The sequence below is a fragment of the Numida meleagris genome, chromosome 7 (assembly GCF_002078875.1).
Source record: "Numida meleagris isolate 19003 breed g44 Domestic line chromosome 7, NumMel1.0, whole genome shotgun sequence".
Taxonomy (NCBI): domain Eukaryota; kingdom Metazoa; phylum Chordata; class Aves; order Galliformes; family Numididae; genus Numida; species Numida meleagris.
In genome coordinates, this window is record NC_034415.1 from 8,932,846 (window position 1) to 8,953,619 (window position 20,774).

A 20,774-nucleotide genomic window follows, 5' to 3' on the forward strand; every position below is an offset into this window, starting at 1 on the left:
GAAGTTCACACATCTCATTCTTTTTGGGGGTAGCATTTTCATCCTATGTAATTACTTTTATGTAAAATCTAAACAAAATAATAGGATACATCATCTCCACCACGTTTAGCCATAATCTTCAGTGAGATGTAGGGAATTATCCATTTAAAAGTGTCATTAATTTTTTTATCTCCACTTTCAAAATTGCCAAAAATCAGAGTAATGCTAAATATCATAGCAACCACCATAGTTTGATGCAATACTTTCAGAACTGTCTTTCTTCAAATCATTTTTTTTCCATATGAAGTATAAACATACTGTAAATGTTAACTCTGAAAAAGGAAAAGTTCTTCCCTTTTTTCCCCACAGATCTGGAAATCTAATTTTATAAAACTCATCACCACAGTGCCAACAGATAGTCTCTGAGAAAGTGAAGAGTTGGTCTTCTCACTCTCATCTTAATCTAGACTTCAGTTAACTGAAACCCTATGCAAACTTGATCGATATTTTTACTGTATACTACTAAAAGAGAGAATTTCAGTGCATTCATTCAGTACTTTTCAATTCATATATTGCATTTTGAGATTGATGGTAGCCTTGCTCTGTAGGCATCTGAGTCAGTAGAGTTAACACTTTTTAAGAGTTTGGCCATTTGTGGCACACTACACCTCTTTACAAAATAGCACTGTGTTCTGACTCCAGGCTTTGAAATTGTTCTACGGCTTCTTGGGAAAGACAGAAGATAGAGTGAAGGTGATTTTCAACACCGAGCCTGTGAGGAATTGTGAAATACTGTCATATGGTAAAATCAAGACCGAGTTTAGAGTTGGCATTGGTATGGAAGTGCAGATGCTCAGAGGAGATGTCTGTTCACCATCAGTTATCATTAAGAATTATCCACAGATTGGTAGCATTATTTTTATGATCCTTCAGGCCTTTCTGAGGCCTAAAGAAGCAATTCTATGATTGCTAACAAAGTCCAGGACTATGTATGAGAATCACACAATCAATACATCCATAGCAAATGATCATAACTGATGTCAAAATGCACGCAGATATCTTACTGTTTCTCAAGGAAGAGAATTTCAGAATCATTATTCTTGGACAGAGATACTCTTAGATGTCATACACCTGCTGAGGTTTTTACTTTCAGTCAGTTTGAATAACAATGTAAAAAACAGCTGAAGTAGCCAGGTCATCAAAGTTAGTTAATTTGCTAAAAAGATGTATATATATATATACTGGAATCAAACAGACACATTAACAGCCAGTTAAACAAAATGTAAAGTTAAATCTGAGCATGTAGCGTTAAAGATGGAAATCTTAGACATTTGTTTGACAGAATACATTATGATGAGACCCAACGACAAATCCAAATCTTCAAGAAAGAAATGTAAATCCCATGTGAAACAAGGTAAATCTTGAGAAAATAAGTTTGCATTTTATTTTATTTCTTTTTTTCATAAAATGTTGTCAGCTGAAATTCTGAAATCATCTTAATTTTGAATTATATTAACATTTCCCAGTAGTGCATTAAGGAATGCAACCAGTTTCAGAAATGGTCACTCTTTTATTTTCTTTCCATAGAAAAGTGCTTTAAAACATTGCTTTGATTATAGTGTGTCAGATTCTTTCTGATGGATGATTCTATAAGGTCTGAATTTAGATTGATGTTTAGCAATCTCCTTATTTAATCAGAAAATTCTAATATAATTTTGCTTGCCATCCCAATAAGCCACTGATTTTTGCTATTCTTGTGGCACAAGTTCATACCAAAACTGCTTTAGAAAAATGGGCATTCTGGGATTCCTTTTTATTGCTTTTTGCTATCTTCAAATCAAAGTAATCTAGCTGACAAGTAAAAAAAAGTAATTTTTCTCAGCTGCCAAGCCTGCAGTTTTTACTACATTGTGTATACTTCAGCCTTGTTTCTGGCTATCTCTCTTATTACCAGTAGTAATGGCAGCCCTAAGATCCAAACAAAGCCCTCAGTAATTCATGTGGAAACTACTGTGATGATGCTTTAGGTTTTTTAGAGACTACATATTAATCACTGTGTAAATTCACCATGGTGGTAAATTCATCATGGTTTCCCATAATTGTTCTTTCAATTAAAAAAAATAATTATAAAAGAGAGAGAGAATCTGTGTTCTAAGATAAACATTTTAAAACATAATTGAGGTACTAAATGTCTCTTTTACACCTGTTCCAAATTACTAAAATTGAGCACAAGGGAAGAAGATAAATTCGAGTTTAATTTATGTATGTCATATCAACCATAGAGGTTGCTATATATACATTCTGATCAGAAGAAACTTCTTGCAGTTATAATAGAAGAAAACTTCCCAGACTAGCTTTCAGACTCTGTTGAGATTCCAGTTCATAAAGAATATTTTGAGCTGTGTAGGTTTGATTTTGCATTACAGACAGACAGTAAATTTAGAATATTTCTCTGCTGTTTGAAGACAATTTACAGTTGAAGCTCCCTCTTACTGTGGTGCAGTGATAGATTACTGCTTTTCCAGTTTCTGTAGTTTAGCTAATATGCATGTAGCATAAGCTACAAAAATTAAACCTGAAAATAAAACTGAATGCTGAATGGTTTCTTCTGTTTATAAAAACGACAGATTTAATCTTACTCACTAAGAAACCTCATTTTTATTGATTCGGAAAAGAGGGTGTATCAGTCTAGTGGACCTTGTAATTTCATTTTACAAGGCACATATAAGGTGTAATTGCACAGACTATGCAAGTAGCATAGTCTGCCTCTCTGTTGACAAGAATAGACCGGCAGTGATACAAATTGAGTCTCATGTGAAATCTTAATTGAAAGATTCCTTGTGAAATGTCTGAAAAATCTCACTGGCAGGTGAAGGTGTTTTTTAATCACTGAGAATAAAGACTTCAATCAATATGGTTCAAACTATTTGCCCCAGAGCAGTAGAGCAGTGGTTTTCTTTAAAATGGTGTTCATAGCTTCGGGCTTGAGGCCAAGAAAATTTAGCCTCCTGAGGTCTTAACATAATTATTGTTTTCTCTATTATCTTGCAAAGGTGTTAATTTGCTTCCCAGTAATTAACTTCCCTATGTGATTGTCAGGAAGTTTAATCGATAGTATGAACAGATACACCAAGCTGTCGTTCCTTCTGTGACCAATACTCGTCACCTCACCCCTGTGGAGGTGTCACTGTTTCAATAAAATGAACAGATGTGATGTGCAGAATTTCTTCAGAGAGCTAGTATCCATATTGTTCCTCTTTGGTTCCAAAAATGAAGGTGCAGCCAATCAAATCCTGGCAATATAATAGCCTCAGGATCAAACCTAAGAGCATTATATGCCTCCTGCTAAAGCAGCACCTGACAAATCAATTTATTAAAGATTCACACTGCATTGAATTCTCAGACACTTTAAACATTGTGATGATATTATAATAAAAGGAGGAGCAGAAGGCTTGATCTAATATAATTCTACTTATGTCCATTATGTACCGGACATAATGTAGTTCTCTTCAGAGCTGGTGACAGACTCATTCCTGGTGGAATTCCAGTCTGCTTTGGCAGCTTTGGACTTTCTTTATTAAGAAGGATGTAACTCCATGGTCTCACTTTTCTTCTACAGCAATGTTGTCTATTCTGACTCACAGAATCTTAAATCTTCTCTTGAAAAAGCTTAACACTGGTTGTTTACTTCAGTGTGTTTTCCAAGAATATTTTCTGTTTCATTTATTCCCTTTCTTGAACTATCCTTCTGTGACGTATTTAGTGTTTATTTGCTTTATCCAGTTTTTAAACTGTAGGAGTTACCAATATGACCAAGAACAATATAATTAGCTTTTGAGATGGCAAATTATGCCTAAATCTACACATGAGAATTACATCCTCTGCATTAGGTGCATTTACAGTGCTATAGAACGATAACAATGGTAGCACTAGATAGAAAGTGGAATGTCCATGCTTCGGAAATGTTTGTACAACAAAATAAATATTGAAATAATCAGAATGTTCATAAAAATTCCAAAATAATCCATGATTCAAAATGGATACATTCCTTGAGAACATTTTCTTGAGTGTTTGCAATTAATTCCAAAGAATGCTGAGCTGAAGGATAGTGATATGAACATTTTGAAAGGAATAATGATTCAGCATCACCCCTGAAAGAATAACTAACAGAGCGAAGGAAATGACCTTGTTGGGATTTACAGAGACAGCTATTGGAGTCTTGTTTGTTCATTTCTGAAAAGTGAACTCACTGTTAAGGTTTTATTTAGATTGAGAATAAGAAACAAGTCACTTCTTGATTATAAGAAATCTGCATCGTTTCTGTTAATTCGGTTTATACTGCCATGTTTAACTCTGCACTATTTTCCTCTTTATTTATGCACCAAGAGAATACTGTGAAGGGAGTATCTGGGCTTTCCTGTCCCTGTAAAATTAGATACATTTTAACACTTCCATACTGTTCCTAAGAAATTATATACTAACAAATGATCAGAGGATTTTTGTTCAACAGTCTCCCCTTCAGTTGCATTGATATTTCGCCCAGTTCTTTTCTCCTTGAAAAGACTACAGTTTAGGCAAAATATCCTTGCAGCAATCTTCACTTCAAAAAAATAAAGCCAACTGGGAGAAAATGGAAAAAGAAAGGGAAAGAGGAAGGGGAAGGGAAAGGGAAAGGAAGAAGGAGGAAGGAGGAAGGAAGAAGGAAAAGGAAAAACTTAGCCCACTATGAGAATCATATAAATTTACTTTCCTTGGAGACTGCAGAGCAGTTAGATTGTACCCATTCAAGCAGCCTCTCCAATATTAAATGCTGAGCTCCTCTCCTCCTTCAAATACAGTCTATATTTACAGAGAACATACATATCTTTCCTTCTCGTTGTCCTTCAGAAAGTTCAAAAGAGAGTTAATTTACTTCGGAGAAGAGCTTTAATTATGGGGAGAACTGAATGATTTATCCTAGATGGAAAAAATATATATATAAAAGAAAGAAAAAAAATAAAGTTCACTTTTATTATATTTTCTATGAAGAAATAAGGTGATTTTCAGCTGCAATCTTAGGTTTCCTTCAGTTCTATTATTTTCAAAGATACATTTCTTGTAACACAGCTGTTTGTTTTAGTGCTTTGTTTTCTCCAGTCTTATGAATCATGGTCGTCTGTTTTAAAAAGCATGTATCTTTTATAAATCTCTTTAATAATACCCACACAATATTGAGGTAGCATTTCATTGAACAGCAACCACATCCAGAAGTTTGAACTCTAGACCCTATTGCTTTTTATTTCCTCAAACTACCAGCTTTGTGGTTTGAGGTTTCAATTTACAGCTGACACTGGTATTTGACTTGCTGTAATATTTTATGCCCTGGTTACAATTAAAAGCATTATTATGGGAAAGTAATGATATTACCATGGTCATATTGTTAGAGTAGATTTTTTTTTCCCATATATTTCCGTTGTATAAAAAAGTGTGATAAGCTGCTGGGGTTTATGATACTGTTCCTGTCTGAGAAGTCTTGCTTCTCACGCTAATTGCAGTTATAACTATGGACTCCAAGCAGGATGCAGTTGCCTGAAATACAAGAATATTTAAGATTATTGTTTGTATTACATGGCAACAATAAAATTTGCAGCCTATTGGGCAAAGTATTGCCATATAAAGATATATTAAGAGACAGGCTCTTCTCTAAAGAACTGGCAATCTAAACAGAAAAGACAGTTGAGATGTAGCAGAGATAAAGAGTTATTTACAAAATGTTATGGAATATAGAGGAGAAATTGCTAAAGCTCATTTGGCTCAGCTTAGATTATTATCTCTTGTTACTCCCTCACATGAACAACAACAATACTGCCACAGGAGACATGGAGCCTATCAGGAAGGCCTAGGTGACTGTGGGGGGTAAGGAAAGGCCCAAGCCATGTCTTCCTAGTCCTTCTGAGTTTGCATAGAAATGTATAGTGCAGGGTTACTGTAACAAGAATAGTAATAAAAAAAGGAGAAACAAAATCCACCTCCAGTATGCCTACTCAAGTGCACTCAACATATGAAGTGAATAAAATAAATCGGAACTATGCATGAGGTCACAGAGATAAAACGTTAGAATAGCAGAGCTAGATAGGGACAGCTTCCTCCACTGCAGTGCTGTGAAACCTCTGATCCTAGTGTTATGGTTTAGGAAGATAAATGGCTTCCCAAAGTCGTAGTGGTTTGTGAACATTCGTGGTCTTTTACAGCTGTCATCATAATCAAAGCTACACAGAGCATGAATTCACTTGAGCAAATTTGTATGAATCACTCTCATTTGAACTAGTGTGCAAGACTAGATGTACTATCACAAGCATTTGTAAAGGACTAGTAAATTTTTGGCAATTTGCCATAGAGCTATTATCATGTATTGTTAGTTGAAAAGCATAACAGTTTTTAGTTATGAAGTATTATACAATTCAAGACTGTGATGGCAGACTATTAATACCTTCAGAACAAGTTAAGCTCTAAAGAAAAAGAAGATATACATAAATGACAACTGCATAGGTTTTACAGACAAGGCTTAAGTGTTGGAAATGCTGTCAATCAAACAAATGGTCACACAACATTTTATTCATTATAAAGATTATCAAAGACTTTTTTATTATTTTTCTTGGATAAAAAAGGAAGAAAATGTATCATTAAAGCGTCATTTAGAGAAATGATAAAATAGCCCATTTCAATTGCTATCTAGTGGTAAATTTTGACATAATAATATGACATACAAAGTGGTTTTCTCCTACAGACATACTTTTCCTGGGCTTTGATGAATGGAAAAAAGCTACAGTCGAAATTCTTACCCGTAAGTTTGTTGCAAATAGTATGTCAGTGAATAAAGAGCTATTAAACTGGCCAAGCAAAACAGTTTTTCAGGTATATTCAGACTGTTTTTGTTCAATAATATATTTGGTTTTTGCACATTTGAATGCTTATTTAGAAAAAAAAGGAAATTCAATATTGGATTAGACTATACAGTCCACAATTAAACAGGAATATGTATTTCCTGAAACTTTATGTTGTAATTTGACTGGAAAGCTGCCTGGCAGCAATGGACGTGGGGGTATATGTTGAATATGAGCCATCAGTGTGCTCAAGTGGTCAAGAAAGCTGACAGCATCCCATCCTATATCAGAAATGGAGTTAAATCCAGCTGGCGACCGGTCACGAGTGGTGTTCCCCAGGGGTCGGTGCTGGGGCCTGTCCTCTTCAATATCTTTATTGATGACCTGGATGAGGGCATTGAGAGCACCCTCAGCAAGTTTGCAGATGACACCAAGCTGGCAGGAAGTGTCGATCTGCCTGGGGGTAGCCCAGAGTAAAAGAGGCTCAGGGGAGGCCTCATTGCTCTCTGTAACAACCTGAAATGTAGCGGGGCAAGGGTCATTCTCTTCTCCCAACTAACAAGCAATAGGACAACAGGAAATGGCATCAAGTTGCACCAGAGGAGAAGCACAGCAAGGTATGCTGTTCTGAAGCCAGTCAGTTTGGCAGATGAGAGGTGGGTTGCTTCCCACAAGTTTCTGAACTAGAAGGATACCATAGTGTGAGGAGGCCCACCAGGAGCTCACCAGGAGAAGCTGGAATGAGCTACAGTTTTGTACCCTCCTACTCAAGCTATTCTCATAACAGAAGCCAGGATTGTTCCCAGACTTTACAGGAGTGTGCCTTGGGCTGTGAGGGTAAAATTACTGTGTTACTAATCCCATATAGACTAGAGAGAATCATTTTTATATTGATAGGGTAAACAGTAGGTCTTATTTAAAAGAAAAAATTGGGAACAATAATTGGATTTGTTCCATTTATGCAAAAGTCAGTGGGAGAAGAAAGTGCATTGATATTATGTGACATGTTATGCAAGCATTACATTGCACAGTCAGATGTTTACTTGTGCTACCATTATTAACCCAGTATTGTGGATTCCCCAGTTGGGATAATTGCATTGACTTCCAAGATGCTTCCAAAGATATTCCAAAAAGGATCTTAAGAAACATGCTATCACAGAACGTTCTGATATTCTGGAAAAGTTCCAAAAAAACACTTGGCCTCAGCTGAAGTAAAAACTGAAGTGTTCTATCGTCTTGCATGCATGAATGGTCTTGTATAGGTCTTGTAATTCAAAATATCAGGGATATGTAAAATATTTAGAGCAAAGGACTCAAGGGTCCTGCTCTCGTCCAACACAGAGAGCAGGCACCTTTTTCTTCCTTGTAACAGGGAATTGTCAGATCTTTTGATGAGACTCGTTGCATTTTTCTGGTCTTTGCTGGCTCTGTCTGCAGAATACTAATCAATGTATTCAGCATTAACATTGAGAATCCAAGTTATAAGCAAAGTAGTTCTAGGTATTTACTACAGCCTAAATGTGTCTGATATGCATCTGACTTCAGCAATAATATTTACTTCCATTGTCATATTTTACATTTATTCTTTGCTGTTGAAATATGGTATGCCATTTCAGTCTATTCACTACTAACACATGGAAGATAAAGCTTGCAAAAGGGGAAGGTGAAAAATAAACTTGGCCATGTATAAATGGAAAGTTAAGTAAACTTGTTTGATCAATCACTGCATATTATATTTTATATTTTTGTCGTTATTTGAAGTGAGTAGTATGAAAAATCGTATTACATGTGCACTTCATATCTACCAATGAAAAAATAAATTAGAAAGTACTGAAATCTTATCATATGTTGTATCAAGTACCATGTTTTAATACCATCAATTTCTATGTCTCCCAGCACTATAGTACTAGCTGTTAATCTTCACGAATGGCTGGTATAATGTGTTGATTAGAGTGTAATAGTTTAATCATCTCTCAGTGGTAGGAGTTCGTGTTGTAGTTTCACAGATCATGAAATGTGTCTGTTTAAGATATGAGCGCATTATCTTTCCTTTCCTTTTTTTTTGCAGAAGGCAGTATGTAACCATGCTCATTTTATCTCTGTCTCTCTTTTACCTGCATTGTGGTGCTCATTAGCATGATCATTCAGGGCTCAGGGATAGTCAAGGATGATGTTTATTACAGGGAAAAAAGGAGCACTTTCTTATTGGAAATGCATTTGCATTGCAAGTTAAAGACTGTAAACCCTCCTTATCATGTCTAAACACTGCATCTGATTAGTTGTTAGCTGTAAAGCTTGCAAAGGACAACAAATTGACAGTGGTTCTTAAGTTATTACACAAATATGAAAATTGAAAAGGCATATTCTGAGTATGTTCTCTCCTCTGGGATATATTTTTTTTTTTTTGGCGTCATGAAACTGAGTTTGTGTAAATATACCAGGGTCTCTGAAGAACAGAAGAGAACGGGGATGTTAGCAATTAAAACAGGTATTCAGGAATGCAGCTTTTGGATCTGATCCTCCCTGAGTGCATTAGTACACTCCTCTGAAGTCAGCAGAGCTTGGATGATTTATACAAACTGCAGATCTGAGTTTTGCCAAAGGATGTACTTTGAAACAGTTCACTTACCCCTATTTATCTTTTTTTTTTTTTTTTAAACACCGGTAAATAGATTTGAAAATGCACTCTTCAGGCTTGGAAGGCTTTCCCAAACCAGTGGGCCACCTTCAGACAAGCCAAACTTAATCCTTTCTCACAGTAGCTGTGCAAGCCTTGAAGAGAAAGGAAGTTTGGGATGTGTTTTGCGGGGAGATTGAGGTGTAATTTTTTCTTTGTCACTTGGGAATTGTTTTCCTACAATTACACCAAGAGACAAAGCACAGCTCATCTGGTCAAGTAAAATTTACCAAATACTTCTATTTAAATTTAAAAAAAACAACCAAACCAAAAAAAACCCAAAACCTAGGGTTAGATGATTAGTCTTTTTGGACATTGGATAAGAACTAATATCTTAGATAAAATTAGGGAGAAGAAAAAAACCAAACATTAAGAGTTAGGCTCCAAATACTTCATAAAAGAAGCAAAAAGTTCATTTCCCTTAATTTTCACCCAGAGATAGCAGAAGGGCAGTGGTACTGATCTCAAGAGGAGAGTAGATAAGGCTAGTACCCAAAGAGGAAGGCATGGCAAGAAAATGAATAACATGTTGCTGAAGAGATTCCAGATGAATCATTAAAACCATTTTTTATTAAATATTAAATCATCCTCTTTGCCCCTTCCCTTTCATTTTGTACCTTCCAGAAGATCTTTCAATACTATTTATCTTCCGATGAATTGTAATCCATCACAGAATATTCTATGCCAAAAAATACCTGTTTTGTTTCATCCTGACCCCATGCCCTACTGAATATGGAGGATGGCTGGTCCAGCTCATTTAGGAAAAAAATTTCTTATTAACCCACTAAAATATATATGTATACATTTTTTCTATTAAAATATTCTATTAAAGAAAAAAAGAGATTAAACTAAACCAAGCAGGCATACCTCTTGATTTGATTGTAGTAGAATATTCTTTCATGTTAGCAGACATTTTCCCTAATCAGCCCTCTCCCACAAGAAACCTAAACTTATAGCAATGTTAAATATTATGAACAGCTCTAGTTCTAAGCAGGAGGCTGCTGCAGTCCATTGGATCATTACATTCACAATATACTACCCAAAAGGCGCAACTGGCAGGGTGAAAGCAGTAGGATAAGTGACTTTGCTGCAGTAAAAAGCTGCAGGAAGGTAGATGGAAAAAAGTACTGAAATATGGAACCAAGAAAGAATAGGATATATATATTCAAGAGTGCTATTTATTTTCTCTTCCACTCCCCTTCACCCCCATTCCCCAATGCTCCCAATTAGAGCCCTTTTAAAATAAAGTTTATTAAGATTCAAAACTTATAATTCAACTTGTAAATTATACTGCTCATGAAAATAGACTCACTGATTAATAAGATTCTGTTAATGAGATTCAATCTATATATCTTACATGGACTAAGCTAGCAGAACAAATCAAAAAGCAAAGGATATTCACAATGTGAATTCACAGTGAACGTGTGGCTTAAGAACTCTTTATTTTACCACTTTAGAGATGGGGACAAGAGTTAAAAAGAAATTATGGGGTCAGTTTCTGAAGAGTCAAAGTACCATGGAACGCTTTGAAGGACTCGTTTTCTATTCTAAATACTTTTGAAAGTCTAACCTTTAATGGCTTATCTTAGTCTAAGAAAGAGCAGGACTGTCAAACCATATTTATTTGAATTTCCTAAGTATTGGAATATACACCTTTTAAAATCATTTTCCATCTTCTCCATATAGGTCAATGTATACTGATCTTTAAATGTGCTTTTACTTTCAGGCCCTAGATTTAAAGGTGAGTAGCTCTGATTCTTATTTAATCTTTATGTTATCCAGGTTGAGAAATAGTGACAGTGCTTGAGTTGCCTTTTAAGATCAATTTAATATTTAAGGATATAATTATTTTTTTTCTGTTTTTATACTAATATTATCACAAAAATATGGTTAACTTTCTACTTTGAAAGCGTCAGTTCTAAAATTGCAAAAGATCATTTGAATATGTTAGACATTCAAGAACAACCAAAGAATAAGTTCATTTTTACTCTAAAAATAGCTACAAATACATAATTAAAACCTAATAAATGTTGTCTTTTTTTTTTTAGATGAATTCAAATTATTTATGAAAAGGCTGCCCATGAATTATTTTCTGAACACATCTACTGTAATGCATTTGTGGACAATGGATTCTAATTTTCAGCGTCGCTATGAGCAACTAGAAAACAGCATGAAGCAACTATTTCTCAAGGCACAGAAAACTGTTCACAAGCTCTTTGGCCTTAGCAAGAGATGTCATAAACAGCCACTCATCCGCATGCCAAGGCAGAGGTAAGAAAATCTGCCTATGAAAATCTGAAAAACTCATAGTGTTGTTTCCTGCTAGTATCTCCTTAATGGCACGGTTGTAACAGTGCATGACATACAGTATATGTACAGAATATAGTCTTTATATTTCTAGAAGTTAAACAATGCTGACCTTCAATATTTTTCTGTTTCTGTTTTCCTAAATGCCATGGGAAAAATCAAAATAAAACCTTATTTGTATACAACCGTGTTATGAGAAGCAACGTCAAAATAGCATTAGCATCCAAATTCATCCCGTTTGGTTTGCCCCTTTTTAACAGAACTGTATTTTCAGTGGAATTTGGCCAATTTTAACAGTGCCAAATAATTGTATATGGAATACTGAATACCTATTCTGCAGCAAGCTTCACTATTTTAAGAACTTTCCAGGTCATTATACAGTATATACTACGTACTATTGATTTCTTGTCTCATTTGTCAGATATAAATTAGATTTGAAAGGATGCCTAAGGAAAGAAAACGTGTTTTAGTTCTGCCTAGAAACTGAGAGACCCCGAAAGCTAGCTAGTCAAATCTGTATTAACATAAGTGGTTATTGTGAATTGCTGATCGAAAATGGCTTTATTGAAAGTAATGGAATGACAGTAGAGTAAATCCGAAATGAATGAGCTTTTAGGGAAATTATTCTTCTGAGCAAAAGCATCATATGATTAGTCCAGTGACTCCTGAATTTAGCACATTTCTCCATCAGTTTTGAAGAAATCTAGTTTAGGTTCAATGTTCCAGAACTGCCAGGGGTACTTTACTCTCCCTCGCTTTCAGCTCTGCTGAGGCTCCAATAATTTCTTCGACTTTTGGTAGTGCATAGCTACTCCATCCTCTTTTTCTTTCAGAAGGTGGTAACCATTATGGCTCTTGTGCCCTCTCTCTCTATGCATTTTGCTCTGCTTTATGATTTGCTAGCTGAAACAAAATACATAATTTTCTCTTTTGGAGTCATTCCGTATTTATAAAATGTCCCACTAAGAAAGGTTATACAGTCACTACAGTGATTCAGCATCATCTGCTGTGTTTCTTAGCCATGTCCTGAATGAGCAAGTGATGATTCAACATAAATACTTCTGCAGGAGCCCAGTTTCCACCAATGGCCTGCAGAGCTTCTTAAAATGCAAGAAACAGAACCCACCCTCACATTATTATTTCTTTTCCCTATCAAAATTGAAAATAACCCAGTTCTTCAGCTTAATTTTTGGGGCAATCTTTGGCAGACATTGACTGCAGAGAATAGGTGAAATGCAGAGCAAAACGCTAACATCAGTTGAAATTGATCAAAGCACATCTGTCTTGTGTTTGTTATATGAAGTTCAGTTTTTGTGTTCTTGTTGTTGCTGTTGTTTTTGTGTTTTGTTTACAAAAGGCAGAATGTGTGAGTTCACACTTTATTTGTTGATAACAAATTTAACCAGCAATGAATACTCTTGTTCTACAGGGAGTTGCACTAAACTTCCAGGGCAGTTTCATTTTGCAATGCATTTCTAACATAGAAATATCAGAACTTACTACTAGGAAAATTAGATCCTGTTTTGGTGACCACCCAGATTTTTTTTTTGCAGTCCATACAGAATATGATGTCAGTGATGATCAAGAGATGGCTGAAGGTCAGTGCTAAGGGCAGTTTTGGGAATACTTATCTACTGGAATACATTTAGTAAAAATGAGAATTTTCCAAGGATGGGCTCCATCTGACTATCTAGGAAAATTGCCTTCTGACACCAGGGTTTTTATGGCTGAAAAGAAGAGCTTTAAACTGGGAAATGGGAGGGAAAGGTCAAATGAAACCAATGTAATTTCCAAACCTGGTTAAGAAAACAACAACAATAAAACATCAGGCAAATAGTTGGAGATACAGGAATGGATAAAGAATTTAGTGATGGAAAGAGGGATAATAAGAATGTAAACATACATCTTGACACAATAATATTCAGGTACTTCTAGTGGTAACAGTATACTTAATCCAAACACAGTTCTGAATTTGTCCATACTTAACTGCTAAAAGGTGAGCAGCGAATGCATAGGAAAACTGAGTAATGCAATGGAGAAACATTAAATACTGATCAGGCTGTAAACCTGATGAGATCTCTCAACAGAAAAGGAGTAGAATGAAAAAGGAAAGCAAAGCGAAGCATTAGCATTTCTTGTGTTTTAGGGAAGACAGAAGAAAAAGGAAGAAACATAGCTTCATGTGCCAACGATATAGACTCCAAGGAAAGAGAAAGTGAGAATTTGAACAAAATATAATACTTTCTGAAGGATTTGTTAACAACTAATTTGGATTAGTGTTTGAGTCCTGCTAAGGGCGATTTTTATTATGGAGAGAGAGATTAGAAAGAGTTAATGGAGGTATAAATACGATTTAAAATTCTATTTTATGGGCGCTTGTCTTTTCAGATACAGATTAAAGAGCCTTCTGTTTGTAGTAAAGATCACGAGGCTGGCAGTGAGTAAAAACAAAGGAACTGTGTTAACGTTTAATTTTACCTTGTATTTTAAAAATTAATAGATGATACATAGATTCTTAAAGTTGGGAGCTGGCTTTCTCTTTTAGGAAGCTGGGAGTCATGTCCTAAAAGTTTGATTTGATTAATGAAAACTTCCTGTAAGACTGGCTTTTATGGGGATTTATCTATGTTGTCTGCCAGAAATCATTTTGTCACACTTGCAGGAGCTTCTACATATGGTCAAGGTTATAATTCATTACTGAAAATACTGATCCTTCTAGCCGCAGAATGTTGATACTGAACATGAAGCAAATTGTTGCTTGGTTTTGATTTGTTTATTTTTAATAGGATTCAATTTAATTAATTAGTCAGAATTGCTTGTAACTTTATATTTCCTAGTCATAAGACTAAATTATGTTTATATGTTATCTTTCTAATCTTTGAATGAAAATATCATTGAAACCTTTCGTAGCATCATTGTTAAGGGTAGAAGAGAGTCGATTAACCTGCAAGTTAAAGAAACTACATTTGTATGTGACACAATTTGCATTTTTCATTTTACACGTATGTATAAATACTTTTCTTTAAGGCTGCACTAACTATAGAACAACATCTTATTTACTGCAGCAGTTTGGTATGCACTGGGGATGGGAATGTGATTACTATTTTTATTTTATTCTGTTCATTGCAAATATTTTCCAACCCCAGATGTTCTCAGGTTTTAAGCTTCCTTTCATTAATGTGAAATGGATCATTTTTCCTTTTCCTGAGAATCAAATCTTGCTAAGATACACTAAAACTCTGTACATTTTCATTATAAACTATTATGGAGCTGTTCAATGTAACTTTTAAAATTCACCTGAATTACTCAATACACTTTCTGTAATCAGGACTCAACACTGTGCTGATTCCAAAGGTTCAAGTGATTATTTCTAACATACTCTCATTTCATTGACACATCAGCCTTAAAAACCTGAAATATCATATGCTCATTCATTATGTTTGCTTGACCAGAGTCCACTGCATGCAGCAATTGTTATTCCACTAGATGGCCAGCTCTTGCTGCAGTTTTTATGCAGGAATGTTGTTGAAACACCACTAGTGGCACAATACATTCTACTTTGCAGGAATCAGTAGGTGGTGTAACGTGTATATAAGAGGGTTGTTGAAACAGTGCTAGCAACTCAATACATTTTGCTCTGTAGGAATCAAAGTGTGGTGTAAAACCACATTTCTGTGCTGACACCATCATGCATATTTCTGTACTAGGACCATGAGGTGTAATGAATAATTGTAAATCTTTGGAAGCTGTTTGCATATGGTAGTTGTACTCTAGTATATCTAGCCCGAGAAAAGGACTGACATAGCCATTAAGTTGGGCCAAGCTTCTAGCTTTAGCCGTGTTTTTCTCCAGTGAGGTAAGAAATTGCTATCCTGCTACAGACAGTGAAGGGCAGGCTTTGGATCCAATCTTATTTTTCTAAGACAAAATATATGTAAAAAATAAATAAATACCAGTTTTACATAATTGGTATCATACATGTCGCTGTTGTTCACATATGGCAAAGTCAATTGTGATTATAGGCTTGTGTGTACTTTGGGAAGCAAAAATTGTTCTTGTTTCTGTTTTGGTTAAGGCAGCAGTAAGGTTTCTTTTTAAATGCAATGACCATATGCTGAGAAGTTAAAAATCATATTAAGGAAAGGTATGATTCTATCCACAAACTGTTATCAAGTGACAATTCTGACATGAACCAGAAGGTAAGCAGGGACTTAACATGTCTAAATTTTGAAACTAAAATGGGAAAATGAATAGATTTATTCTAGAGTGTAAAACAATAATAAACTGTGTTGAGGGAGAAAAAGGATCTTAACTTCCCAAAATACATTTCAAGAAGAATGACAATGATTTTCCATGACTGGACTTAGTAACTAAACACTTCTTTCTGAAAGACACTGAAGAGAGGGAGCACCTTTCATTTCTTCCCCGACAAGTGCCAGTTCAGAGCTCATTTTCCTTCTTTTTCTGTGTTACTCAAATGGCTTCCTTGGCTAATGTCATCCATTTGAGTGAATGCACTTTCTACGCTATTTTACTATAAGTACAAACCTTACTTGTATGCAGTTTAAATCACTTAATAAGGAAAAAGCACCATTTGAGGACAAATTTCACCAGCACCATTTGTGGTTTAATAATGACATAAACAAAAATATTAAAAAAAAGAAATGTAAGGTAAATACAGCAATAAACGAGTGGAATAAATTACATCTTCCTTGGCATATAAACAAAATAGAAATCTGCTGCAACACACTGCAACTGATGATTATGAGCAACTCAAGTAAATAAGAATTTTCATTTCAAAAGACTTATGTAAAATATTTGCACAAAAAGCATGTAATCTTGAATAAAATGTCAGTATTTAATTTTTTAAAAAATACTGGATGTTTGATATTATCATATAATGTACAGTGAGGATCTTTGTTATACCAACATTTTAGCCAAGTCATTATCAGAATGTGACTTAATTTTTTTAAAGGATCTGTTTCTAGTACAGCAAGGTGAAAGCAAATTTAGACAAACTATTTAACTTGTAAAAAGATTTTAATTAACATATCAGAATTCTTATGTCTAAAAGGGAAAGCTATTCTCAGTAGCCTTACATTTGAAGTATGTCCTCATCTTCATAAAAGACTTTCTTTTTTTTTTAAAGAATCAATCTTTGAGAGCTAATGTAGACATCATTCATGTAGAAGTCATTCATCACTGGAGGCAGTAGATGAATGCATCAAACAGAAGAGCTGCAGAAAGAATTCTGGTTTTTAAAAAGATAGTTAATTCTGGAATTTTCAAAAGAAGGCACCACAGACATCTACAGAAAAGGATGAGCCATGAATTTCCATTTTTCGATTTCTTTACGATTTCTGCAGAGCAAAAATTTCACATGCCCTGAGAGCCCAACAGGGTCTGAATATTATAAGAACACTTAAGAGGAGGGTCTTGTATCTTACACTTTTCTTCCGTCCATAAGCGCGCACACACACACACACACACAAAGATTTATGAAATCTGACTTTTTTTATAACAGAATCTAATTCCAATCCTTAGGATACAGAGGCCTTTTAACCTGTTTTCTTCAGAATACTTCATAATGAAACACACAAAGAAAACATACTGTAAGCCATTCCACACCCTCAAGATGCTGCACATTATTACTCTCTTCTCTCCCAAAGCTGGTGATGAGCAACTTTAGATCATTTTACTTCTAAAAGTATAATTGATTAATGTGCACAAAACTATTAAGGAATAAAATCTTCCACCAAGGAAGCCACAGAGTTCAATGCATGGACATTTTGGAAAACATTAGAAAGATTTTTTTCTTTCCAAAGCATATTTTTGGCACTGGATGTGAGGAAAAAAATCTTACTACACATCAGTTTGTGGACTGTTAGAATAAAGGTAAATAGTGAACCTAGATGTAAATTGCATTACAGAAAGACAGTTTAAGACAGCAGAAACTTGGATGGATGGACTGGGCCTAAAATACAAGGCCTTCCGCAAAAGTAATGCCTTCTATTTATTACTGTAGAAACTACAACAGATACAAAGAGTGCAATAACACTGTTGGATAGAGTAAATTCTCAGCTACAAAACATTCTTTTGCAATACAGTCACCACATTTTTGCCAGCTATGAGCAAGAAACCTGCATGCTGTACTTATACAAATCTGCTCCAGTGGAGGTGACCCACTGTATCTGTTGCCACTGCTGAAATGCACCGCCCACCACCTCACTGTGCTCACATCCACTGTTTGGTCTCCATAAATGTTCACAGTGTCAATAGGTGCCATTTTTTCTGCGTGAAGGAATTCAGTGACACACCTTTGCTTCGTATGTACTTCCATGTCAGACACCATTCTGTCACACAGCCCCTCTGCTGCCGTCTATCACACAGCAACTCAATGTAATGGGATATTGATGGGTAGGTTCAGCCTCCACTGTCATGTAACCAACATCCCCCTCTGGCATTGTAGGCCAACCTCGTAAAATAGGAGGCATTAATTTTGGAGCATCCCATTTGTGCAGGCACAGTCTGTTCTTAGAAGCTCTCTGCAGGAGTCTTGGTTTTCTAATGTTGCATTTTATTATCTACTCACAGGGCTTGTTCTTCTTATCTTGCTATACGTGAATTTTTTTCAATTCTCCTTCAACTTAAAGAGAACAGGCAAACTGTCCACACTTTCTGACAACAAACTGTTGGCAAGAGGAATGTGACTTCATTCTATCTATTGTTTGTATACTAAATAATAATGTTGAATATTCAGACAGCAGTATCTTAGACAATAGCTCAAAGGTGACAGTATTCAGAAGTCTGATGGCAGAAAATGGCTCAAGGAAAATCATAGAATCACAGAATGGTTTGGGTTGGAAGGGACCTTTAAGACCATCTCGTTCCAACCCCCTGCTATAGGCAGGGACACCTCCCACCAGACCGGTTGCCCCATCCAGCCTGGCCTTGAATGTTTTCAGAATCCACAACCTCACTGAGCAGCCTGGTCCAGTGTCTCACCACCTTCACAGTGAAGAATTTCCTCCTGATATCTAGTCTAAATCTACCACCTTCCAGTTTAAAACCATTTCCCCCTGTCCTGTCACTAATATTTCATTCAAGAAGTCTGATGACTACTTTGGTGTCCATCTTTCGTAGGTCGCCTTCTAAGAATAACTGGATAACAAGAACAGAAATGCCAAATTCCTTTCAAAGACAAACTTCCACTATATGGTCCTGTTCTTAAATGTGAAGTGTTGGGCTCCGATTTCCTTTTTCCATTACTAACTTATTTCTATTTCAGATCCACTAACAGCCATTCCACTGCAGATTGCCTCTGTCCATTCCAACTCTGTCCATTTTGTGTCTCTTTTCTTCATTTCTCTTTCAGGCAAATTTTGTATTGCAACTGGTGCTGTCAGCACCGGAGTTTGAAAATTTTAAGACAATAAAGTGCAATCAACTTAAAGTTACAGATTATTTTATAGAAATGTGGTATTGAAAAAGAAAAGGATGTGTTAAAATAAAAGCTGGTACAGAATTTCCATTTCAAAGATACAGTGTTCAGCACGTTTGCTTCCCAGTGTAGATCCAGGATGCTGAGGGGCTTGTCTTTGGCCTTTTGGTTTTGACTGTGACCTGACTGCTGTAAAAGACCTTCCCTCGAGCCAAATGTGAAGATTTCTTGATCACCTATCCACACAAATCGCTTATAGAAATGGCATCAGAGCTAACACTGTGATGATGCAAGCCTGCAGTTTCAAATAATTATTTGAAATGTTAATAGATCCTGGCACACTTCTCTTGGCTTGGCAGCTTCTGTTTGCTCTTGAGCTGATGTTTATCCATCTTTCCAAGACATGTTACCTGATGGCCAGAATCTCTTTTAGATAGCACTCTCTGACATAAAAGAGCTTAATAATACACACCACAAATTCAGGCAGGGACACAAGCAAGACATACTGGATTTCAAAGCATCATGGGCTTCAGGTTGTTCACAAGTCCATAAAGTTCCACTATTTCTCAGATCTCAGTTGTTGAATAAAATCATATTTGAGCAATGCTTTATCAAATCCAGAAGATAAAATGATCTTTTATCATTTATCAGTGCATTATTAAGTAAGATGGGCAGCCTGATGTAGTGGTTGGAAAACTGCACATGGCAGAGGGGCTGGAACTTGATGATCTGTAAGGTCCTTTCCAACCCAAGCCATTCTCTGATTATGTGATTCTATGATTCTATGATATGAGAGAAAAACAAGAAAGAACAATCTTTGATATTCAGTCTCCAGCATCAGGCTTCCTCTGTGCAGTCACCAAAGTCCCTCTGCCTGTTTCCCTGATAATATAACAGGGCTGCCAATTAGCTGCCAATATCATCTTTCCTCTGCTCTCTTTGGTCTACTCTTTTTCTTTAGAGTAATATACAGGCTGCTCCCACTGTATCTTTGTACAGAACATGTCACAGTTGGGCCCCAATCTCATCTAGGGCTGAAATGGACTGTCGTAATATAAATGCCTCCTCTGTGAGAAGTTAGCATCAGTACAAAGCACACAAAAACTGATGTAACTGCAGAACAAAAGGGAAGATGAAGGTGGGACATGAGGACAGGGGATGGGGGTATCTTTCCATGCATGTCCATGTGTCAGGCAAAACCTTTCACTGCTCTGATGCCTCACTTCAACAAAGAGGCCTCTTGTTGTCAGATCAAGTCTGTGAGTGCTCTGCAAACAAGCTTTTCCAGTCTCTGAATCATAAAGTATTTACAATTAAACAAAAAAACTGGAATATAAAAGCACTGACATAGATAGACATACACAAGTGTCTTGTATTTCTCACCTGTGCTAATTCTTACACAATTTATGCATTTACGTCACCCAAAAGGAGAGAGATTAACTCTTTAAGGAGATGTCAGATGCTGGATTTTAACCTTCTGATTTGAGCTTCAGGTCACCTTAGCTGA

At 35.8% G+C, this 20,774-nt stretch overlaps 1 protein-coding gene across 1 annotated transcript in view; it reads left to right on the forward strand.

The window, feature by feature from the left end:
• BRINP3 (BMP/retinoic acid inducible neural specific 3) overlaps positions 1-20,774 on the forward strand; it is a 188,484-nt gene that overhangs the window by 140,193 nt on the left and 27,517 nt on the right. The window contains exon 6 of the mRNA XM_021405499.1: positions 11,568-11,790. Within this exon, the coding sequence (XP_021261174.1) occupies positions 11,568-11,790 (223 nt within the window). The remainder of the gene's footprint in view (positions 1-11,567; positions 11,791-20,774) is intronic.